A 21,698-nucleotide genomic window follows, 5' to 3' on the forward strand; every position below is an offset into this window, starting at 1 on the left:
GTTAGAAACCGGCAACAGAGCGTAGCAGAATCAAATAGATATATTGAGATGATATTGCCAAATTTAGGTATCCAAAAAGCTATACACGATGAAGATATTATTAACTCTCACGAGGTTCGCCTTCTCAAAGTCATATCTATCCCCTGATATTTACGATTTGCACAACAAAAAGAATGCAGTAGAGATACTCTTGAAGACTTTGTAGGAGTCTGATCGAGGTGTAACTATTGGAATAACACACTTTGTATGGATGTTTCTACAACTACAAGGGACCACATTTGAATATGTTGATCAAGATGTCTCCCCTGGCATTCCAAAAGTTTACTGGCTCTTCCAAGTCAGAAAGGAAGCTTAATTCACAATGCTCGCATTGGTCTTCACATCCATTTATGTGCCTTCCCATAATACCTGTTGATGTAACTTTTCTGCAGGAACACAGCAGATACATACATTAAACCAAAGCTAGATTTTATGGTCCATTCTGAAATACCGAGTAGCGTTATTGCAAACCTTTTGTATACTTAAATCAGGAGCGTCCAGGGCATTTACAGGATAAAATTTGTAGAATTGGATGTTTTCAAATGCATTTTTCAGCTTAGGGTCCATATTATCAATAGCTTCCTTTCTGGCTTCTTTAGCCTGCATAAGTTTTTGCAGCAGCATAGTATTAGAACGCACTAAATTCTCTAGGGAAAATACATATTATCTTGGTTGACGAACCTGTCTCAGCTCTGTCTTTCGTTCTTTAACCTTCTCCTTCAGGAATTTCTGTTGATGAAATGAGGCAAAGGTAGGAAGAAAACTCAGAGGTAATGGTCAATTAATTGATCATCGGGTGGTGTGCTAAGTATCCTTTATAATAGACCAAGCAGAAAAATCACTGGAATGTGCACCTTAAAATTTTCTCTCTCATCCTCTGGCAACACCTCACCTTCAACTAGGTCATCAATAAAATCCTGCATTGCAACACGAAGATTGAACACAGATGCTCTTCCAAGGGTAGACTCAGAGAAAAAAAAACTCTATACACACCTTATAATTATCCATTTCCCAGTCAAAGGATTGCACTATCTGCAACAGCCAACAGGCAGCACAAAGATTTATAACAACAATTAACAGCTACTTGAAATCGAAATCCTACAAATTTCATTTCTAAAAGTGGAACTGGGGTGATATTTCATTATCTCTCAATTAAGGTTTGGTAACAATAGGAGGGAATAACGTTTCATCGCCTACAAAAGATTTCATACTCTCTTGTGAGATTTTTTTTCTAATCGTAATTATGCTTTCTCTAATTAATAGTGAACAATTTGCTTTACGTAAAATAAAAAAGTAGCAACCAGGCAATACTTCTACCAAATGGACCTACTAAAAGAAGCTTACCGGGTGTTCTAGAGGATATATGATATCGACAGTTGTATCATGGTCATCTTCAGGAGAAAGTGGCATATAATCTGCAATATTATTACCAGATGCTCATAAGCAAATTCCATCAAACACTTCAGATAGAATATATCTAACTCAAAGCATAAAATCTACTAGTATACTATTGTGAGGATGTGTGCTTTTTAATGGTTTGGGTGAATGTAATGTCTTCATGTTATTTGTGTGATCAATGACCTTGGGCTGTGGCATGTTTTTGACTCTGTAAGACTATTGCAGAACGTTCATGCTTGCATCACAAATGTGGATTTGACTTTTACCAATGCACTATGCAATACACAATTCAAAAAGAAATACCTTACAAAAAAAACACCGTAGGGGGCTCCCCAACGGTTTTACGGTAAAAAAATTATGCCATTTATAATTTTTAAATGAAATGTGGACATCCAACAATAGCAAATCAACCAACTAAAAGTCTGTTGGAGGTCCAAAGGCCATTAGACTTGTCAGTCGCATGTAGATTGAGTGCCACTCAGTATGATCAACAATCAATTAGGAAAGGGCAACTGGTTCCACGGCTTTACAGGCGTTAAGGCGTCTTCGAGTGGTTTGGGGGCGCTTTGACGCCTAAGCGACGACTAGGGGGGCGCTTTAGACGTCTAAAGTGGTCCATTCTCCAGTCGGCGGGGCGGGGGATTGACAATCCCACATCATAACTGCAGCCTACAAGTAGTCACAGTCTACCAGAATATCGTACGCAAATTCAGACAGTGTAGTTTACATATTAGACTGGACCAAGGCACAGATAGGTGACGAAACATATCCTCTGAAAGGGGATCCAAACAGAATGACAACTATTCTCTTAGACACGCAACTATACAGATCGACCCTATGAAAAATAATCACAAGGAAGCTTACATGGCATGCAGTAGTCGAACTTCTTGACTCGCTCAGTTTTCAGGTGCTTCAGAGCAGACCTGTAAAATATACAAAATTGGGATGATATATCCAGTCACAGAAAAGGTACAGGTTCAAGATGATACATAAATGTATGCCTCCAAGCACACATTTTCAGTGAGGAATGAAAATGGCATCAACAAAACTGACCTTCGCTGGGTGCAACAAAGAGTGAATATTTTGGTTTCCAAACTCTCAATCCTGCTGAGCCTATAGAACAAGCAAGACTAAAGTGAACAAAAATGCAATACTGCGACGATGAGAAAATAAATGTAGGAATACAACCAAAACTTAAATAAAGAAATGTAGCATGGAAATACCGGTCCTCTAGTGGAACATAGGGCACCCAGTTCATCTTCATTGCCTTCATTGGTACTATTTCTTCATTTTCCCTTTGGACAGATATTATACCAACTTTATCTGATGGTGGGTAAGGACAATCAACCTGCACCAGAAACATGATTGCAAAAGCTAAATCGGATCCACCATCAGCAAATAACAGAAACTTTCTAGTCTCAGTCGATGAAACAACCATAAGCTACAAATATGACAAGAAAATTTTCCCACAGCAAGCTTACTTTCAGCAGAAGAGGAAAAATCATTTGACGCTGTTGGTTAGAGTCAATAACTCATACCAATGAAACATTGTCGAGTAAAATAATGTGCCACAAACATTGAGAGTTACTCCTTTAGGGATTATAGAAGACAAAAAGGGACCCAGGCCAGATAAACGGTATACCAGGAACGAAAGGTCGGAAGCTTTGAGACTGGCATTATTATAGAGGTACAAACTATTGAATGTTCATAGCAGAATCAAGACTACCAAAGGTTTTACTTCACAGTGCCATTGTCACAACAGTAACATCACTGCCAAGAACAAGGGAGTTCCTCGCAAAAAACGATATGCAATTGCAAAGTTGGTTCTTATAATTCCTAATTGATTTTTTAAAAAAAAATCTACATAAGCATTTCCAATTTTGTACTGCAAGTCAAATTATCTTTACCTACAAATGATGAAACCGGTGTGCATTTTCTGTAATGCGAGGTATAAACAGAATTAGTTCGCTAGTGTAATCGTGAGAAAGTGCAACTGAAGATATAGTGTATGAAGGAACATTCTATGTAATGCATTTTTTTTATCAATGCAGTGGAGAACTTAAGATAAGATAGAAAACATTTCTTTGCGAGGGAGATAAGATGTCAAATGTTTAAACCAAGAGAATGGATGAGAACCAACCGCAACTACAATAGGAACAAATACCATCTTTTCGCTCTGTTGTTCACTTTTAGCAACATTCAATAGCTGAGCTGCAGACCAAAAGAAATGAGATAATCATACAAATTGCATGAAGTAACCATTCAACATGCTGGTACAAATTAAACATACAACAAAGGTACTGCATCATATAACCAGTTTTAGTATTCCATATATCTATGATGTGCATGGTGACAACATACTAGCCTCGGACCTCAAAATTTCTCATCACATTGAAGCAACAAAACTAATTTTAATGTTGAAAATGCGCAAAATGATTATTTACTTGCATGCTGCGTAGAGGGAATATTTCAGCATCAGTAAGCTATGCAAAAGTACATTTACAGCATCATCAGTACTAAAATTTTCTAAATCACAAACTTATTCTTCGTATATCAGTGTTATACTGTAAATTACTTCACAGCAAAATTTACCCCAGATGAATCAAACAAGAAACGGTAATCTAAACAACACCAGTTTACTGTCGGTTAGAAAAATTCCATGAAAGTTAACACGTAGATATGCATCAGATATTGAATAGTAACTTCAGTGTCAAGAGGGAGCATACTTACGTTCAGTGCTTCCAAATAAGTAAACCGTCTTGCCATAAAGCTCTCCCCCTTCTTCTAGAGCTTTCTGCTCAACAACAATAAACCATGTATGATACAGTAGAGAAGCATAGTATTCAAAGAGAAGCCTAGCAGATTATCTGTCAGATATGAGCGCACCTCTATATTTTGGAAGTTCCAGTTGAACTCCTCTATCTTATCAATGTGTTCCCACTGCAGGACCAGATAATGGACAGTTATGACAAGTAAGCAGAAATAAATAGCTGTAGGCATGTTTAAAAAAAAAGTGCATCAGTAGATGGTGATGTGCGCAAACCTCGGTCCCGATGGGGAAGGCTGACAGCCAAAGGTCCTCCTGGACACAGCAATGCACCATTAGTCATAATGCACGCACGGAAGCAATGCAGCGGACGACTGACAATGCATATACTCGTGAATAATCAAACACCTTAAATCATGTGAATTCTGACTCTTTATTAAAAATAAAACCATCAACACATTGACTTGCAAGTGTTATGTGTTGATAATCGTCATGCCCCCAATGCAGTCATAATCCAAATTATTCCACCCAATGCAGGCCTCGAAGAAAGATATCATCATGCGCACAATGCAGATATTACCAATCATCGAGACCAATCAAGCTACAGATCCTAGCAAACGGAACGGAAGCACGCATCCTTGAGAGGAGGTATCTGTCACGACCCGATCGACGAGAGATTGAATCGCAACAGGAAATACAGAATTGGAATTGGATGGAAAGAGCAAGCAGGGGGTGAGATGAACAGAGATAGAGGATGAGAGCTCAGCACCACATATTCATTCATTCGATAGTTGTTTCGTTACAGCAGCTGGTATTTAACTCCTTCGCACACACACTTGTCCTGGCTCATATGGCCCAACACCACACCCACGGCCCTTGGCCCACCTAGCTTGCTCTCGTATGACACAACTGAACTGTCGATGATCTCAGTCAGGTTCAGGTGTGACATTTTCTCCCTCTTGAGTTGAAGCTCCCTCCCAGATGCGAGCAGATGGATAGCGAAGTCGCAGCACCTCCGCGTCCTCCCAGGTAGCTTGTTGTGCCGAGTGTCTAGACCATTGGATCAACAGTTGTACCACTGGCTCAGTGCCCTTCTTCTTGAGACGGCGATCCAAAACTGCAATTGGTTCTAACTCACCTGTAGTCAAGTCTGGAGGACGAGGCAGTTCAGCAAACACTGGAGAGTAACTTGGTGTGAATGGCTTGAGCTGGGAGACATGGAAGACTGGATGTACTCGAGCCTCTGGTGGCAGTGTCAGTTTGTAGGCGAGCGAACCAACCTTTTTTTCCACCGCAAAGGGACCGAAGAACTTGTAAGCCAATTTTCGACACGGTCGATTAGCAACTGTAGACTGAGCATATGGTTGCAATTTGAGTAACACCTTCTCGCCCACCTCAAAGGAACGCTCTGTGCGATTCCTATCAGCCTTTTTCTTGAAGCGATCCTGGGCACGAGTTATCTGAGCGCGAAGCAGGTCAGTGTGAGTTACCCAGTCGAAATCTTCAGGGTTCAGCGCAGTGACGCCCCAGTGCACCATCATTCCCAAATTGGGCTCATGTCCATACAATGCTTTGAAGGGAGAACATGACAAAGAGGAATGGTGACTTGAATTATACCAGAATTCTGCAGCCGGCAGCCAACGACGCCATTGACGAGGACTATCTTGAACAGCAGAGCGCAAGTACATTTCCAAGCACTGATTTACTCGCTCTGTCTGACCATCCGTTTGCGGATGGTAAGCTGTAGAATATAGCAGTTTGGTACCAGCAGTAGACAACAGCTCTCTCCAAATAGCACTGGTGAAAATGGAGTCCCGGTCAGATATAATCGTCATTGGTATTCCATGCAGTTTAATGACATTGTCCCATAAGGCTGTTGCTACTTGCACTGCTGTGTAGGGATGTTTCAGAGGCACAAAGTGTGCTACTTTGGTTAGACGGTCTACCACCACCATAATAGAATTGTATCCATCTGATTTGGGCAGGCCATCCACAAAATCCATTGAAATGTCATGCCAAGGTCCAGTTGGCACAGGCAGAGGCTGCAAGGTACCAGCAGGTCGAATATTCTCGTGTTTAGACTGTTGACCTGGCATTGGCGTACGAAATCTTCCACAGCTGCTTTTAAGCCAGTCCAAGCAAAAAGCTTCTTCACACGCTGGAAGGTATTCATAATGCCTGTGGCCTCCCACGGCACTGTTATGCAAGGCACTGATCAATTTTGTTTGTAGTGCACTGTTAGCACCAATCCAGATTCTACCATTGACTCGAATGACTCCCTGATGCAAGGCATAACCCTCCTCGTCCGGGCTTATCACCCTCCTCGTCCGGGCTTATCACTGCTAAACGAGTTAACAGTTGTTGAGCTTCGGAATCAGTCTCATAAGAATTTGCTACTTCTTGCATCCACTTAGGCTGACAGATGGACATTGTGTTGGCAGTGAGCAAATGGCCCACCCGAGACAGTGCATCAGCTGCACCATTATCGGCACCTCTTTTATATTGGAACTTAAACTGCATACCCACCAGTTTGGACATGGCTCTGCGCTGAAGATCCGTTTCTAGTTGTTGATCCTCCAAATTACAGAGGCTCTTATGATCAGTAACAATAGTGAATGGGCCACGCTGCAAGTAAGCACGCCATTTGTCAACTGCCATCATGACTGCCAAGAATTCCTTTTCATAAGTGGATAGTTGCTGATTCTTGACCCCGAGAGCTTTGCTGAAATAAGCAATGGGATGAGCGTCTTGGACCAAGACTGCTCCAATGCCTGTATCGCAAGCGTCCGTTTCAATAGAAAATGGACGATCAAAATTTGGTAATGCCAAGACTGGTGTATTCACCATAGCATGCTTAAGCTGGTCAAACGCTTGTTGTGCTTGTTCAGACCACTGAAATCCTTTTTTTGTGAGTAGCTGAGTCAGTGGTTTTGCAATAATTCCATACCTTGCAACGAATTTCCGATAATACCCTGTAAGGCCCAAAAACCCCCTAAGCTCAGTAGCACTGATAGGTACTGGCCAGTCTTTCATAGCTTGCGTCTTTGAGCTGTCAGTGGCCACCCCTGCTGCAGAGATGACATGGCCCAAATACTCGATTTGATGCTGAGAAAATGAGCACTTGGAGAGTTTGGCATACAACTGGTTCTTCCTCAATAGTTCAAACACCAGTCGAAGATGTTGTTCATGTTCTTGCAATGAAGAACTGTAAACGAGAATATCATCAAGAAAGACAATGACAAACTTACGAGTGTACTCTCCAAAGATCTGATTCATGAGACACTGAAATGTTGCTGGCGCGTTGGTTAAGCCAAAAGGCATCACACTGAAGTGAAAGTGCCCATGATGCGTTTTAAATGCAGTTTTTTCTTCATCCTCCTCGCGCATTCTGATTTGATGATATCCAGCGCGTAAATCCAACTTCGAAAAGAAAGTTGCCCCTGCCAATTCATCAAGTAGTTCATCGACGATAGGCAGTGGAAATTTATTCTTGATAGTGATCAAGTTCTGTCTGCGGAAGTCAATGCAAAACCGCCAACTTCCATCCTTCTTTTTAACCAAAAGAACTGGGGCTGCATATGGACTCATGCTATGGGTAATAACTCCAGTGCGCAACATCTCCTGCACTTGTCTCTCGATCTCATCTTTTTGCATTGGTGAATAACGGTAGGGTTTAACATTGGGTGGGGAAGCTCCTTCTTCCAATGTTACTGCATGATCATACTGACGGTGGGGAGGCAACCCTTCAGGCTCGGCAAAGACATCATTGAAATCTGTCAAAATAGCTTGAATTTGACTTGGTAAAGTTTCTGAATCTGCAGCAATCTCAGCCCAATTCTCAAGCACTGCCATGGACCAAATTTCATTATCTGCATGTAACTGCTGCAAGGTTTCAAAGTCCAATTGCTCTGCACTGGAAATCTGCACTGGTAACAAGCCTTGTAAGACCACTGTTTTGCCCTCATGGTCAAAAGTAATTTTGTTGTCATTCCAGTGACATGTCATTGGACTAAAGGAGTCGAGCCAGTCTTTTCCTAGTACTCCATCATACGCCCCTAATGCCAACACACGCAAGTCAGTTTTGAATACAGCTCCCTGACATTTCCACTCCAAGGCAGGGACCATTGTATCACTGGCAATGTATTGCCCATTCGCTACCTTAACAGCCACTGGCGCTATTGGTACAGCTTTATAGTCCAAAGATCACAAGAAAGTTCTTGTTTATAAAACTATGAGAACTACCTGAGTCCAAGAGTAGCAGCATCGTTTTGTTTCCAACCCGCACTGGTAAACGAAAAGCAGACACTGGAGTGTCAGAACTAGATAAGGCATGCGTTGAAAGCATACAACACATAGCTGGTGCTGGAGGATCTACTGGTTCATCAAGAAATTCTAGGGCCTCAACAGCTGCATCATCCAAGAGTTCACCAAATTCTCCCACTTGGATTGTTAACAGTTGTGCTCCTTGACGTTTGCACTGATGTCCTCTAGTATAAGGTTCCCCACACTTGAAACATTGATTGTTTGCGCGCCGAAAATCACGAAGCTGCCTTTCTCGGGCATACTCATCAGGTGCAAGGCGTGGGCGAGGTGGAACAGGAGCTGCAGCTGGTGGCGGACGACCTGCTGGAGGTGGTCGATGCCTTGGTCGCACTGCTTCTAACTCCTCTTCCTGAATTCGGGCAAACACTGTGGCTCGAGTAATGCTAGTTGGTGCCTGGATGCGGACTGCAGCTCGTAACTCATCTTTCAGACCCAAGACAAACTGTGTCACAAAAAATTTTGTGCTCAGGGAAGGATCGAGTGCCAACAAGTGGTACATATACACCTCAAACTGCACCCGATATTCTGTGACCGAACCAGTCTGTCGTAACTGCAGCAATTTATGCATCTGATCCTCAAATTCATTTGGTCCGAATTCTTTGACCACAGCCTGAGAGAAACGAGCCCAACTGACTTGAGGATACTGCTGGCGGTAGGCTTGCAACCACAGCGCGGCATGTCCATCAACATACATTGCCGCCGTAGTCACCCAATTCTGAGGACGAACTCGGTACATGTCGAAATATGCCTCACAGCGATCGAGCCACAGATTAGGGAGCATACCATCAAAACGGGGAAAGTCGTGCTTCGGCGGCTTGACGAACCCGTTGTCGCCCTCGTTCTCCCGCTGCGGGCGCTGCTCGACAATCTGTCGAACAGGTTGCGGGCGCATGAGCGGAGCCTCCTGAGTTGGCGGAAGCAGAGGAGCTCCGTCGTTGGCGAGGCGCGGGTACCCCGGCACACCGAGTCCCGACGCCACGAACGCGGCCGCCGCGGCGCGGTGGTCCACCGTAGGTGCTGGAGGTGCCGCAGATGCGACCACCGTGGACACCACTTGGCGCGCTTCGTCTACATCAGCCTGTGTAAGGTCGAGCTGCTTGCGCATGACTTGTAGATCATGCGCGACGGTGGCGTTGAAGGCAACCTGCTCGTCGTAGCGCTTGCTGGTGAGCGCGGCGCCATCATCAAGTCGCTTGAGGATTTGATCCAGCAACGCCTTCGTCTCCACTCCGCTCGCCTCCAAAGCCATCAGCACTTGCTGCGTCTGCACGGAATTCTTCGCGGGCGCCGTTGCTGCTCTCGCCAAACGGATCGAACCGAGCTTGGGATTTTGCGGGATTCACCGAAGTGATTCCCACCCTTCGCTTGGATTTACGGATCAACGCCGAGCGGAAACGAGCGCAAACAGCGGAGAAGAAAAATTCGTGGTGGATTTGCTGGCTCTGGATACCAAATTGTCACGACCCGATCGACGAGCGATTGAATCGCAACAGGAAATACAGAATTGGAATTGGATGGGAAGAGCAAGCAGGGGGTGAGATGAACAGAGATAGAGGATGAGAGCTCAGCACCACATATTCATTCATTCGATAGTTGTTTCGTTACAGCAGCTGGTATTTAACTCCTTCGCACACACACTTGTCCTGGCTTATATGGCCCAACACCACACCCACGGCCCTTGGCCCACCTAGCTTGCTCTCGTATGACACAACTGAACTGTCGATGATCTCAGTCAGGTTCAGGTGTGACAGTATCGGGGGCTCCTCACCAGATTCCGCTTCTCGCGGGAATACTCCGCCTCGGGCCTGGGCGTCGCCCTGGCGCGCTTCCCCGGCCTCAATGTCGCCGCCGCCGCCGCCGCCGTGTTGGTCGAGCCGTCGGCCACCGCAGCCGTGCGTTTCTTGCTCCTGGGACGCGCCATTGATCGCGAATGCTACAGGGGGCTCGGATTTTGTTTTTTACTTTGGCCTTTGGGTCTGGACTGGAGTCGGGCGCTCTTAAATTTGCGCGCGTGGCGTAGAATTCACGCGGTCCGCGGCGATGTGGGCAAAACCGACGCGAATCTGTATCGGATCCTGAAACCCTGAACTTCCCATTTTTCTGTTCTTCCTTTTGCCCAAACCTGGCCAACGGCCCGGCTCTGGCCCAGCCCCCGCAGGGACGAAAAACAGCCCGTTTTGTCTGTTTTTCTTTCGTTTTCCGTTTCTAACTTGAAACTGTCGGGAAAAATTGGAGAAAACTCGAAAAAATTCAGAAAAATGTAATATGAGGCAATATTTGATATAGAATAAAAAAATATATTTATTAGATGCTACCTCGTTAAAAAATCTTACATCCCGAGATAAGGAAAAAGAATACAACCGCTCTAAAAATCTAAACTACATTGGCACTCGTTCATGCATCTTGTGGTGCCTCACCAAGTGGCCAAACCCACCCACGGGAACCAAATTGAACTGGTGCCGGCATCTATACACACAACTCTAGACATGTTGACACCATCCTCCACATAATAATGGCTGGTGAAGTGCTCCCATATGGGGAGTAGGGGGCTCTTCTTCTAGCTTCAACTTCAAATAATGTTTCAGCATCTTCTTCATCCACCTGGATATGTCGTAGGGATATTACCTCACCACGAGAGTGCTGAAACTTGGTAACATATTGTCACCTCTCTGTAGTGTCACCACTGCTTTGCTCCGTCGTCGCCATGGCCGTGACTAGCCCGTAGCAGTGCTGCTAGCCCCCAGCGTTTCGATAACCACAAGGGTCTTGCCGAGTTACCTGTGTTCCTTTGCGATACCAAAACCCCCGACATTGTTTGACATGGATAATATGGACAGGAAGCAAAGCATTCCCACCTTTTTTGAAACTTACAAATATGATTTTCAAATATTTAAAAACAAACAAATTACTATAGCTTCAGAGCAAGAAAAACATGTTGTCTGTCTCGGTAGAACTTGTACCTATGTCGAACAGGAATAGGCCTCGAAAGGACAAATCATCGTAACAGGACCATAAAGATAATATAATTACAATAAAATTCTGGAAATAAGCATAGAGGAGTAGATGACTCTAAAAGGCTGAGAGAAAACATAATCAAGTCCTTGGTCACCACCGCCGAATATAGTCCACCAATAGTCGCCTTCTTGAACACCGAAAAGAGCATGCCCCTTGGGAAGAGGAAGAGGTGGAATGCTACTATGAAGTTGATAAAGGGCATCAGTTCCCCATTCGGGGGTTACACATACGCCTCCATGGCGTCACGGTAAGGCTCTAAAAGAGGTTGAAGATGGGTCGTCATTCGACCATAAGGAGCATGAGAGGGATGGATGTCACTACTCTGTGAGATAGTTCACATCTGCAACATGAGGATTTCCCCAACATTGACTAGATCTAGCTCACACCGAGTCGTCCATGCCTCCAAGGGTAGCCAAAAGTATAATACTAGCATCGACACAAGATGGACATGAACACAACTTATTGAGAAAGATCGTGCTGATGGCCTCCTCATATGTAGTTATGTACACTACTAATGTTGGTGCCTCGCCCTCGGCCTTCCAGACAACATCGCCGTCGGACAAGCCTCAGTTTGGCCCGCGAGAAGAGGGGCCCTTTTTTTCATCGGTTCAAAATATTGGTTGAGTTGGCTAGTGCATACAATTAAATCCCGTCCAATGCGTTATTAATATAAAATAGTTGAAGGATCGAATCCGGCCAACCATATATATTAATATAAAATAGTTGTGATCTAACCTCGATCCTACATCTTAGCCTAGACGTGAGGGGGTATTAGAGCAAGTACAATAAGATCTACTCAGCTGGCTATAAGGATTAAAATAGTATATTATTACTTAGTTGGAGGAGAGAGATGAAGAGAGAGAAGGAGAGTGAGCTCTTATGCAAGAGCCAACTCTAACACGTGCTCCTAGGCACTTTATGAGAGTGAAAGGTGAGTCATAAATTGTTAAAGTACTACATTTTTATAGCTCACTATTGTATGTGTTGGTTCTAAATTGGCTATAGATGACATGGCACTTGGCTTATAGCTAGCAGCTGGCTACACTATTGGAATTGCTCTTACTAATACCTTGCATATCTCTTTTCATCAATTGAGACTTTTAAAATAGTTGGTTAGCGCATACTTTAGTACTTTTAATAATTAATGATTTAAGGTAAGAGGAAATACAATTTATACATGGCATCTTGATATTATAAAAAAATTGCAACCAACACTAGAATCAAGGAGTGAGGACAAATGTAGGATGGAGTACAAGTAGAGTGAACTTGAGAGTGAAGCAAAAGCTTGGGCTGATTCGAGCGTGTCATGGCCAAGGAGGGACGCACGTATACCGGGGCGAGCACGCCACGTACGGCGTGGGAGCTGAGCACGGGAAGCCGCTGGAACCATCGTGGCGGTCTAGCACCACTCGAAACAGCTCACCGAGTAAAGCCCTCTCCCGCTGTGGGGCACGTGTCCCACTCACATCACACCTGTCCTCTTCCTCACTCCCTATACATATCGCACTACCAGCCACTCCAGTAGCTCATCAAACCATCATCCAAATTCTATTCGATCATCATCTTGTAGCTTTCAGTTCGATTTTCTTGCATCCGAACCTCGTACTCCTCCTCTCAAGTAGCTAGCTAATCAAGCAAAGGCAGCTCGATCAAGAAGAAAGAAGGAAGCAATGGCGGGCGTGGGGCGGAACATGGTGGCGCCACTGCTGGTCCTGAACCTGATCATGTACCTCATCGTCATCGGATTCGCGAGCTGGAACCTGAACCACTTCATCAACGGCACCACCAATTACCCGGGGGTCGCCGGCAACGGCGCCACCTTCTACTTCCTCGTCTTCGCCATCCTGGCCGGTGTAGTGGGCGCCGCCTCCAAGCTCGCCGGCGTGCACCACGTGCGCGCCTGGCACGGGGGCAGCCTCGCCAACACCGCCGCGTCGGCGCTGGTGGCCTGGGCCATCACGGCGCTGGCCTTCGGCCTGGCGTGCAAGGAGATCCACATCGGCGGGTACCGCGGGTGGCGGCTGCGCGTGCTGGAGGCGTTCGTGATTATCTTGATGTTTACCCAGCTGCTGTACGTGATGATGCTGCATATGGGCTTGTTCGGGAACCAGTTCGGCGGTGGTTCCGGCGGGTATGGCGCCGGAGACCACGGGTATGGCGCCGGCGACCACCATAACAAGGGCATGGGCACCGGCGCCGCCGCCACGAGGGTCTGATAAGCTTGCTTTGCTTGGACGGATCACGGATAAGATGTAGTACGACGTATGTAAGCGTGTGTGGAGCAGAGCGTGAGTTGTAGATGTATGTATGCATACATGGTTATGTTTGTGCGTGCATGGTCTGTTTTTTTCAGGGAGTAGTGCATGTACAAGATCTACTTGGCTGTGTTTAATTTTATCAATCTTATTATGTTGCAATGAAATCGGATGGATAGGTCGATCGAGGCTGATTTGCAGACGTGTACCGGCAATGTTTTGAGTTAAATGTATGGATGTGCTAGTTATAAAAAAGATGGGGCGATTACATATGTCAGTGCAAGTTAGTTTCATTTCAATGTATGGGATTTCGGCTCTCGGGTGCATATTCTTTATTTGTTTTGAATTACATACTCGATATATTTGTGAAAGTTAAAAGATTCTAAATGAGAAATCATGTAGTACATCTTCACATGCAACGTGTCTTTCCATGAAGAATCAACTTACCCTGCATATTCGGGATATTTCTAAATGTTAAAAATATTAAACGAAAAATCAAGTGTACATTTTCACATGCAATGTGGATAGAGCTGGAGTCTTCTCATGAAATTTGATGCTAAAAGAGGCTTGTGTGACATGTTTTGTCTTTTACATTGATCATACAAGATATGATTTTTGCGAAGTACATATAAAATGTTTTAGTTAGAATTTTTTACAATTGCAAATATGTTTTCTTAGGTAGAGCGAGTCTATGCACCGGAAGCCGGATTAAAATTTTGCAAGGTAGAGGGAGTCTGTGCATTAGGAAGCCAAATTGATTTTTTTTTAATAAATAAGACTTACATTACTCCGTTTAAATGGACAAATCTTACATTACTTTGGGACAAATTCTAGCATATTATTTGTAAAAACATCAACATGCAAACACAAAATCACTATCATTTTAAATATATTCTCATATGATATCCATAAAATATTATATTTTGTTCGTAGATCTTTTCAAAAAATTGGTCAAATTGGATTTGGCTTAGATTTTTTCGGAGTAACATGCAAGCGAGAAAGAGTAATACTGTGCACAGGAGGTGTGATTTAAATTATTTTGTACTTTTTTTTTATAAAGAGTATATATTAATGTCGTGAAGATACCAATTACACTCGGCCTCTGCAACAACGCATTGCCCTAGCGGCACTACGGATGCACACAACCGAAAAGAAAGAATAATTACAAAAAAGAAAAGTCCCACTGCAGCAATCTATTCCTTGAAACAACGGCACTAACACCACCAAGACAACACCAGAAGTTCAGCTTCTCCAAAAGCAACGTCTCCAAGAAGGAAATAGTCCACCAGCCGCTGTCATCGTCCGATCTAGATCTTAGATTTTCACCCTGAAGAAAATCCTCACTCTCAAAACAATACCTTCAACAAGAACATTGTCAGGCACAACCAAATAAGGTCAGACCTTAGATTTTCACCCTGAGAGGTAAGACTTTGAACTTTTCTTGTGTAATCGCCCCCACTTGCATACCGCTGCTTCAAGTCACGAATCACCAAGCCAATTCCTCATTGCCACCCAGACTCGAAGCTAGTCCCCAGATCTCGACTTTTATGTCATTCTCTGCCAGCATCATAGAACAAAAACATGCTCCATGATATTAACGGCCAGCAGAGCTTCGAAACGCTCCATCTGAAACCAAGCGGCCAGAGAAAAGCACTGGTGCACACGTCTGAATTCCACCCGATCCAGCAATCTCCAGGCATGTCGTCCATTTGGAGTTCGCCAGCGGAGCTTTCTAGAACCCGACAGTCCAGCCAGATCGTTGAAGACACACAACCAGCGGATGAACATCTTCACGCGAATTTGAATCATAGGACAGCCACCTTTATGCAGTCGGACCAGCAGCCCCCTCACCGTCGGTCGTCTTCCAGCGAACGGAAGGAGCGGTCCAACCCCTACAGGCCCAGATCGAGCCCTAAGGATGGACCCAGATCGACCCACCACGGATGGATCGGGGCAGATCGCGCCGCCGCTGGCCCACCATCACGAACGCCGCCTCTGCCTCCTCCGGTTTTGTACTTTATGTGTGATTTAAATTGTTTTGTACTTTATGAATGCGCGAGGATCATCTAGTTTCACTGTGTTTTAAAAATTCGAGAAGAATTAGTTTGCAGGTAAACATACTGAATTAGTGCACATCGGAAGCGTCCCTTGCGCCCGGTACTTTCGCTACTTACTACCAATTGTCACTCATATATATGATGGACTAATTTCTTTTTAGTACTGCAAATTTTAGTACAATGCAGTATAGACCTGGGCGTGACGATACAAAACCCTGTTTGATCCAAGTAATTAAGTCTTAACGTTGGTCACTGAATTCTATGAGAATCTGTTGCGGTCAAAACCCACCGGCGGGCAGCGACGGGCAATACAGTAGAGCCGGGAACAACTTAGGGCTGCGGCTGGCCCTGGTCCCTCCGAGCGACGGCCCGCAAAGCCTCTGGTACACACGTCCGATGCTGATGCAAGGGCGTGCCACCTGACCTATACCTGGTCAGGAAGGTGATGGAGATGCCTCGCTTAGTTTCCTGCATGGCATACACGTAAACATTAAATACGAGCCTCGATCGGCTCTCAGGTTATCCTGTGAATCGGCTCAAGGAGCCGATCCACCCATGATTCGTACGAGGTGCACGAATATATGGTGGTCCTGCTTGATCAAGATAAAGCTAAAACGATCTACGACGATTTAGGGTTTTCACCGCATAATCGGATCATCCTACTCATGATTGGGCCTCGCGGCCACGCACGGTGATCATAAGCCGATCCTAGACAAGGCATAAAAACCAACACGAGGTTGATCCCCGGAACATCCTGTCTAGGACTAGCAAACGACACCCTACGTGCCACTGGATCCTCCAACCCTTTGTAAGGCCTAACTATTACAGATATTAAACTAATCCTTGAAGAACAAGGAGCAACCGTAACGGATCGGATCTACTAAATAATGATCAAGCGGGGTGCCGCCCCCACACCTAAGATAGATGTGAGGGCGGCTAGATATGCAAGGGTTGCACTACGATAGCATGTAATACGAAGAACAATGCTAACCCTAACATATCTAAGATAACTACGTTGCTCGCCATCAAAAAGGCTTCAGTACGAGCAACGCATGAACAACATAAAGCTTCTGCTGCCTAGATCGCAAGATGCGATCTAGGCAGCATGATGCTTACCGGTAGAAACCCTCGAGACGAAGGAGTTGGCGATGCGCCGAGATTGATTTGTTGGTTGAACGTTGGTTGTTGTTTATTCCATAAACCCTAGATACATATTTATAGTCCAGGGGACTTCCTAACGTGGGAATAATCCCCACCGTGCACGAGACAAACTCTACCTAAACGACACGTATCCTACTATGTTACAGATACACGGGCCAACTAACCCAATCTTTGCATGTAAGGCCGATTCACGTAATTCTTCTATGTATATTCTTCAAATCCATCTTGATCGCGGCCCACCTCTGACTCGGTCAAATTCTGGTGATAACACATGCCCCCCTGGTTTTGGAATTGGTAATTCCAAAATCACTCTGCTTTTCTTCGTCGGGTCATGTCGTGGCAGAACCGCCGCAGTATCTTTCATCATGATGCCTTGCCTTCTCAACTTCTCCGCGTGACCTGGCAGTTTTTTTTTAGGCACCACTTCCTCGGAAACTGTTGTGGCATTGAATTTCCACTATATCCCCTTTTATTTAACCGCTACGAACAGTTTACTCCTGCATCCCCTTCGCGTTAGCACTCCAAAAGCCCTCCTGCGACACGATGTCTTCTTCCTCCTCTGCCCCATCGGATCTTTCTACCCAATCCTCCTCTTCCCGCGAGCCGACGCCGGAGCCGAACCCGGCGGAGGTCCACGCAGCCAACACTCGCCGCGCCATCGAGGCCGGGGAGGAGTCAAGCCATGACTTCTCCGTCTGGTCTGAGGACGATAAATCCTTGACCGACGGGGAAAGCGACCTCCGCTTCCTCGCCGACGGGGAAACGGAGGAGGAGAGCGATGACGATCGCTTCTCCTACGACTTCACCTCTTCCGAGGAGGAGGAGGAGGAGCAGGAAGAGGAGGAGGAGGAGGAGGACGACCCCTCCTCCGACGAGCCGCCGGCCAAATGGTTCTGCCCCTGGCCGGGGAACCTCAGCGACTTCGACAGCGACGACGACGACGCTGACGAGGAGGACGAGGACAATGAGGGCCCGGTTGGCGGCCATTGGAGCAGCGACGACGAGCCCGCCGGGAGTAGCGCCGACAGCGGCGACGACGGCGACGACGAGGGCAGCGACGGCCCGTAGATAGGACCTTTAGTATAGGACCAGTAGTAGTAGATGGGGCAATGTATCCCCTAGTACTTCCTTTTGAGAGCAATCAGCTCTTTATGTAAGAAATCTTGTTTATCAATGAAGAACTTCTCCCAATTCGATTTTGCCGATTTCCTTTGAGCTTAATTTAGCCGATTTCCTCTCATACTGATCCTGCCGATTTGTCCCCTTAGCCAATACGTAATGAGCCGATAACCATGCATCGGTCCTTTAAAATTCACCCTTCAATTCTTCAACTGATGTTTTTTGAGATCTGGTAGACCATGTAGAGTCTTCAGGAAAGCCTTTGAATTCTTCCAACCAAACCTAATGGTCTTCTCAAAACACTCATTATTTTGTGAAGAAGGTTGCGACGAAAGATCAGCCGATGGTCCCCCAATCGGCTTCTGAACAGAGCATCTACCAAGCCTGCTGCCCCCCGAGCCTCATTCGAGGCGAGAATGTCAGTGAGGATGCACCAAAACCGATCACCTTTCTTCCTTCGAAAGCCGATATACCTCTTCTGTCAATACTGCTAACAAGAAAGTTCAGGAACCCGAATCGGCTCAAGGCAGCTGAAGAAACTCTCATTGTTTTTTCTTCCTCGAAGAAGCAGAAGGTCCCACAGCTGAACTGGATTTGGCGGAAAAACTTGGTGAAGATCCGGTAGACCTTGCATAATTGCACTAGAGTCGATGGCTGCGCATCGGCTTCGTTTCTCAATTCTAAAGTCGATGCCCTTGCATCTGCTGTAAAAAATTTTTTTTTTACTGGCCGATTTTTCCTATCGGCCCCCAATGTTTCACTGCACATAGGTTCATCTGCACCTGTTCATCTGATTAGATGCCCCCCGAGCCGAATCTGCCAGGTGACTGCAGATATCGGCTTTGTGGTTAGCCAAGGCACTGTATTTGCACGTCGGCTCCGCTAGGATTCATGTTGATTCTCATCCGCCGACGTGACCGCCGCCCAATAGATCAATGTTGAACGTAAGCAGAACCTGTGGTGAAGATAATTTTGGCCGATTGCTGAAAATCGGCCTCCATATTGATCGAAACGCTCAATGAAGGTCTTGTAATTTCCCTTCATAAAATTTTTGGGGCCGATCACAAGGATCAGCCTCGCCACGTTTGCTCATTGGTCTGCTCCAGTTACATGGTCAGGCCAGTGGACAAGACCATCCCAACCTCGTCCTTTGTCATGTCGATGCACTCGCTGTCGTCCACCTTGAGTGCATCGTTTAAACCTGGAGCGCTAACCTCCGAAGGAAGGATGAATACCATATTTGTGCCAGCCGATGTATCATCATCGGCCCTCCTTTGCTTGGGGCGCCACTCCATTTTCCGTGGACGACCCTCTTCATCCAGGGTTCGCTGAACTTTCGCAGCCAGATCAGGTCGCGCCTTCCTTAGCGTATGCAGGTATAACCTTTCGGCTTCCTCCAAGCCGCGCAATCGCTGAACCCTACGCTTTTGGGAACGGCTGAGCCCGTCAGGGCACCACCTTGGACGGTGGTACCTGTCTTCTTCTTCTTCTCCCTCGTCTTCTGAATCTTCGAGATCTTCCAACCGAGGGGACTCAGCGCGTTTGCTTTGTGTTGGGAGAGGCCCTAGACATTTGAATACGGACACGTTGGCTGCCTCCTTCTTCTTCTGGTTGCATTCTGGGCAATTGCCGATTGTGGGCAATCGGCTCATTCCTGAATCCCAGCAGTGTCTGAAGAAGGGGCAGTCCCAGTGCCTATTGTTGTCGTCTTGCTCCCTTGATTTTCCTTTGGCACGGCGCTCGTGCTCCTCCTCATCGCGATCATGCCGACGATGTCTTCTGGCTTCTCTAGCCAGACGATCTCTTTCATCATCATCGCTGGATCGTCGGCGTTGGTCATACTGACTCACATACTTGTTGAGGAGGTGATCAGAGAGGGGTCGCTGATATCTCATGTTCTTCACTTCTCCCTCTGTGACGTAGCGCTTGCCATCATGACGGAGCCGATCGCGTGGAGCGGCCTCCTCTGTGTCCTTGCTACGAGAGCAGCTGCCCTCGTCTCCATCCTTGCCAGCGTGGTGTCCAAGTCCTACCATGTTGATGCTGAACGAGGATCCTGGCTGGCAACCTTCAGGGTAAGTGCATTCCACCATGTTAACGGCGGGGAAGGGGTGAGTGTCGACCTTCATGGCGTACTGGTTGAAAATCAGACGTCCTTGTTCTATCGCCATTTGGATCTGCTGACGCCACACCCTGCAGTCGTTGGTGGCATGGGAGAGCGAGTTATGCCATTTGCAGTATGGCTTTCCATTCAGCTCCTGTACCGTGGGGAATTTGAGACCTTCGGGTATCTTCACTGCTTCTCCTTGAGTAGGAGGTCGAAGATTTGCTCAGTTTTGGTCACGTCAAAATCAAACCCCCTGGGCGGACCTGGTGGCTTAACCCATTTGCAAGACACGGGGGTTGCCCCCCGAGTCCATTCAGCCACCGCTACCTCTTGATCTCCCGCAGAAACTTCGTCTTCCTTCCGCCTCGACCAGGACTATCGCACGCTTGAATTTGTCCTGGTACAAGTCCGGTGGCGCCGTTCATATGCCGACAGCTTCGAACCATGTGCGCTGCTGAGGGGTAGTCTCGCTTGGGAGGCCATGTCCTTGAGCGGTGCTGCAAGGCCCGCCATCGCCAACTCGATCGCTTCCTTTTCACCACACGAACCGAATAACATCGGTTCCTAAGATTCTGAAGCGCTGGATGTATTCTGTCACGCTTTCTCCACGCTTCGACGTATTTGTGCTAGATCGGCAAGGCCAGACTCGGAAGCCTCCGAATGGTACTGCGTATGGAACTGTTCTTCCAATCGCTTCCAAGTCCGGATCGAGTCCGGTGGCAACGAGGTGTACCACCCGAAAGCCGATCCCGTGAGGGACCGTGAGAAGAACCTCACGCGTAGTGGATCCGACATCGAGGCCGTTCCTAGCTGTGCCAAATATCGGCTCACATGCTCGATGGAGCTGGAACCATCCGATCCATCGAATTTGGAGAAATCGGGAGCTGATATTTAGGTGGCAGCGGGATCAACTCGTACTGCTGGGTACGGCTTGGAATAGCCGATTGCCCTCCTTTCGGCACCATGCCGAACTTGTCTCTCGCATGGTATCGATCTGATCCGCCTTTCTGGCTGCAGGAGTTGAACTCTGAAGATTCGCCGGGGTGGCGTACTTAGCCAGCCATGCTTGCTTTTCCAGCTCGAGCCAACTGCAGGAGCTGAGCTCGAAGGTTCGTCGGGGTGGCATATTTAGTTAGCCACGTCTCGCTTCTCAAGATCTGTCGCCGACGTTCCTCCCGTTTTCCCAAGTCCCCGATGTTGTGGCCTGGTTTGTGAGCGCCCGCCATCGCAATCGCACATACGTGCACATGTACCCGTGAGGGATCTCCTTAGGCGCCTCATGCAAGAACTGGCAGTCACTAGGGTCACCACCGATCTTGTAGACGATGAATGCCGGTGAATTCGGCACTTCTGGTGCTGCCAACGCAAATGGCAGCGGTGGACGGGACTGGAGTGGCAACTCTCCTTGATGCGTCCCGAGAGCTGGTCCTGACGGCGAGTACTGGTGCCTCATGATC

General features: G+C 46.5%; 3 protein-coding genes across 3 annotated transcripts; 1 reads left to right on the plus strand and 2 right to left on the minus strand.

The window, feature by feature from the left end:
• Nucleotides 1-27: 27 nt before the first annotated feature.
• LOC127327425 (protein HEAT INTOLERANT 4) lies at nucleotides 28-5,742 on the minus strand. Its single transcript, XM_071824886.1, has 15 exons — nucleotides 5,343-5,742; nucleotides 5,076-5,254; nucleotides 4,481-4,519; nucleotides 4,324-4,377; nucleotides 4,168-4,231; nucleotides 3,578-3,648; nucleotides 2,661-2,785; nucleotides 2,491-2,550; nucleotides 2,302-2,360; nucleotides 1,384-1,454; nucleotides 1,033-1,071; nucleotides 894-956; nucleotides 721-768; nucleotides 511-639; nucleotides 28-425 (listed from the first exon to the last, which is right to left on the minus strand). Exons 1-15 carry the CDS (start codon nucleotides 5,740-5,742, stop codon nucleotides 378-380), a joined length of 1,449 nt encoding a protein of 482 aa, XP_071680987.1. The 3' UTR covers nucleotides 28-377.
• A 718-nt stretch (nucleotides 5,743-6,460) lies between these two features.
• Nucleotides 6,461-9,776, minus strand: LOC127327424 (uncharacterized). Its single transcript, XM_071824887.1, has 2 exons — nucleotides 8,447-9,776; nucleotides 6,461-8,379 (listed from the first exon to the last, which is right to left on the minus strand). The coding sequence occupies exons 1-2, from the start codon at nucleotides 9,774-9,776 to the stop codon at nucleotides 6,461-6,463; spliced, it is 3,249 nt and encodes a 1,082-aa protein (XP_071680988.1).
• A 3,296-nt stretch (nucleotides 9,777-13,072) lies between these two features.
• LOC127327426 (membrane protein PM19L-like) lies at nucleotides 13,073-13,948 on the plus strand. The gene has a single exon (XM_051354199.2). It carries the CDS (start codon nucleotides 13,213-13,215, stop codon nucleotides 13,756-13,758), a length of 546 nt encoding a protein of 181 aa, XP_051210159.1. The 5' UTR covers nucleotides 13,073-13,212; the 3' UTR covers nucleotides 13,759-13,948.
• The last annotated feature ends 7,750 nt before the right edge of the window (nucleotides 13,949-21,698 follow it).

This window comes from Lolium perenne, chromosome 1 (assembly GCF_019359855.2).
Source record: "Lolium perenne isolate Kyuss_39 chromosome 1, Kyuss_2.0, whole genome shotgun sequence".
Classification (NCBI taxonomy): domain Eukaryota; kingdom Viridiplantae; phylum Streptophyta; class Magnoliopsida; order Poales; family Poaceae; genus Lolium; species Lolium perenne.